Raw genomic sequence first — 2522 nt, forward strand, 5'->3', positions numbered from 1 at the left:
ATCATTATCCATCAACTATATATTTTTTCTGTCTCAAATTATAAGTTATTTTGTCAAAAATATTTATTTTAAATTATAAACTATCTTATAATTTCAATGTAAAATTAATGATTTTTTCCAACATATTCTCTGTTAATTGAAAATTAAAATTCTGTTTTTTCCATTCCAAATTAACAGATTTTATTTTCTTTAGAGTCACTTTAGTTGTAGCTTTTATTCCCAATGTATAAATACATTTGTATCATTCCAATTCAAGGTTAATGCCAAAATCTATACTCATCAAATATTACTCTATTCTCTCTAATTCTCTCTCAACTTCATCTTCCCCAATCTTCTTTTCTTCCACCATTGTTGAACCTTCAATTTTCAGTTTTATGTTTTATGTTCTAACATTTGGCATCAAGAGCCTTGGTTATCGATCCTAATCCGCTGCAACAATGGCAACCGTTTCCAATGATCGAATTCCCACCAATCTCCCGATTCTTGATTCGAAGAATTATGATAAATGGGAAAAACAAATGAGGGTTTTGTTTGGTTATCAAGAGGTGCTTGAAATCGTCGTCAATGGAGTTACACAATTAGGGGCAGAGGCTACCGACATTCAAAGAGCTACACACAAAGAAGAGAAGAAGAAGGATTACAAAGCCCTATTCTTGATTCATTTTTGTGTTGATAACGGCAATTTCGAGAAGGTTGGCGATTGTGAATCGGCGAAGCAAGCATGGGAAATCTTGGAGAAAGCATATGTTGGTGCCGTCAAAGCGAAGGTTGTAAGGTTACAAACTTACAAGTGACAATTCGAGTTAACACAAATGGAAGATAAATAAACGATCAACGACTACATTATGCGCATTACCCGGTTAGTTAATCAAATCAAATCTTGCGGGGAAATGATTCTTGAGCAGAATGTTATATCGAAAGTATTGCGTTCGTTAACGTCGCATTTCGACAACATAGTTGTGGCTATTGAAGAATGAAAGGATCTAACAACTTTGAGAAAGGATGAATTGCAAAGTTCGTTAGAGGCACATGAACAAAGGATGGATGAGAGAGGCGCCGACAAAGCCAAAGCGGAGATTGCTTTGCAAACGCGTTTCAATGAGAAGAATAAGAGGTCGAAAGGAAAATTTGCGATGAGAGGTATATCAAATTTTCAGAATTTTGGTTCAAACGATTCGCAAAATTCAAAGAATTCTACGAGTGAAAAGGGTGAATGTAGCTCCAAGGATAGTGGTCATAGCAATGGTTTCAAGAAGCGTGATGTGAGTAAAGTGCAATGCTACAAGTGCAGAAAGTTTGGACACTTTGCAAATTCATGTCGTGGAAAATCGAATGAGAATCAAAATAATGAAGCTAAGGTTGATAGGGAAGAGGTAGATGATGAGGACACACTTCTAGTAAGGATCACGGAGGGGAGTTATGGCATTACGGATGTTCCGGGAAGCAACTACTGTAGTGACAGTTTGTGGGACAACAGCTGTACCGTTCCGGAAAATAGCGAGAAAATGCATTCGGATCGAAATGCGTTGGTTATCGTTCGTGATGGAGTCCAAGGGAGAGATGAGTGGTACTTGGATTCCGGTTGTTTAACACATATGACGGGTCGAAAAGATTGGTTTGTGCAAATCAATCAAGCGGCAAAAAGTAAAGTCAAATTTTCCGACGACACCACTTTAAGCGCCGAAGGGGTAGGAGATGTTTTGATCGGAAAAAGGAATGGGGGACATTCAAGGATCATAGATGTCTTGTATATACCGGGAATTAAGTGTAATCTTTTAAGTATTGGCCAATTACTTGAAAGAGGATACAAAATTCGGTTGAAGGACAAGATTTTACGCGTTTTGGATTCAAATGGTGTGTTGATTCTAAAAGCGCCAATGGCTGCCAATAGAACCTTTAAGGTTGAGTTAAAGGTTATGGAGCATCGTTGTCTAGCTACCGCGGCAAGTAGAGATGAGTGGTTATGGCATTACCGTCTTGGTCACCTTAATTTTAGGGATCTAAGAAAGTTGCAACAAAGTGAAATGGTAACGGGGATGCCACACATTATCCAAATGAATTGTGTGAGGAATGTGTGAAGCACTACGCCAAAAACTGGAATAGACAGCGCCCCTTAGAGGGCGCTTTATTACAAAAGCGCACTCTAAAGTGAAGAGAAAAAATAAGGAGCGAACAACTGGAATAGACAGCGCACTTTAGAGGGCGCTTTCGTAATAAAGCGCCCTCTAAGGTGAAGCGAAAAAATAAGGAGGAGATAGAGGGACAACAATACAGGGCGCTTTTTAGAAAGCGCCCTCTAAGGTTACCCTTAGAGGGCGCTTTTAAAAAAGCGCTCTATAAGTCCATGTGCATTTCCAGTTTATAAAGCGCTTTTGGAAAGCCTTAGAGAGCGCTTTTAGAAGCGTCCTCTTAGGCCCCTTTTAGAGGGCGCTTTTGTAACAAAGCGCCCTCTAAAGTGAAGCCAAAAAAAAAATGGAGGGACAACAATAGAGGGCGCTTTTGTGAAAGCGCCCTCTAAGGTT

At 39.1% G+C, this 2522-nt stretch overlaps 1 protein-coding gene across 1 annotated transcript; it reads left to right on the plus strand.

The window, feature by feature from the left end:
• The first annotated feature begins 1040 nt into the window (after nucleotides 1-1040).
• Nucleotides 1041-2078, plus strand: LOC127094249 (uncharacterized). Its single transcript, XM_051033106.1, has one exon. It carries the CDS (start codon nucleotides 1041-1043, stop codon nucleotides 2076-2078), a length of 1038 nt encoding a protein of 345 aa, XP_050889063.1.
• The last annotated feature ends 444 nt before the right edge of the window (nucleotides 2079-2522 follow it).

The sequence above is a fragment of the Lathyrus oleraceus genome, chromosome 6 (assembly GCF_024323335.1).
Source record: "Lathyrus oleraceus cultivar Zhongwan6 chromosome 6, CAAS_Psat_ZW6_1.0, whole genome shotgun sequence".
NCBI classification, from domain to species: domain Eukaryota; kingdom Viridiplantae; phylum Streptophyta; class Magnoliopsida; order Fabales; family Fabaceae; genus Lathyrus; species Lathyrus oleraceus.

Coding starts and splice junctions, on each gene's coding strand:
- LOC127094249 (XM_051033106.1), top strand. CDS start 1,041: ATGGATGAGAGAGGCGCCGACAAAGCCAAAGCGGAGATTGCTTTGCAA.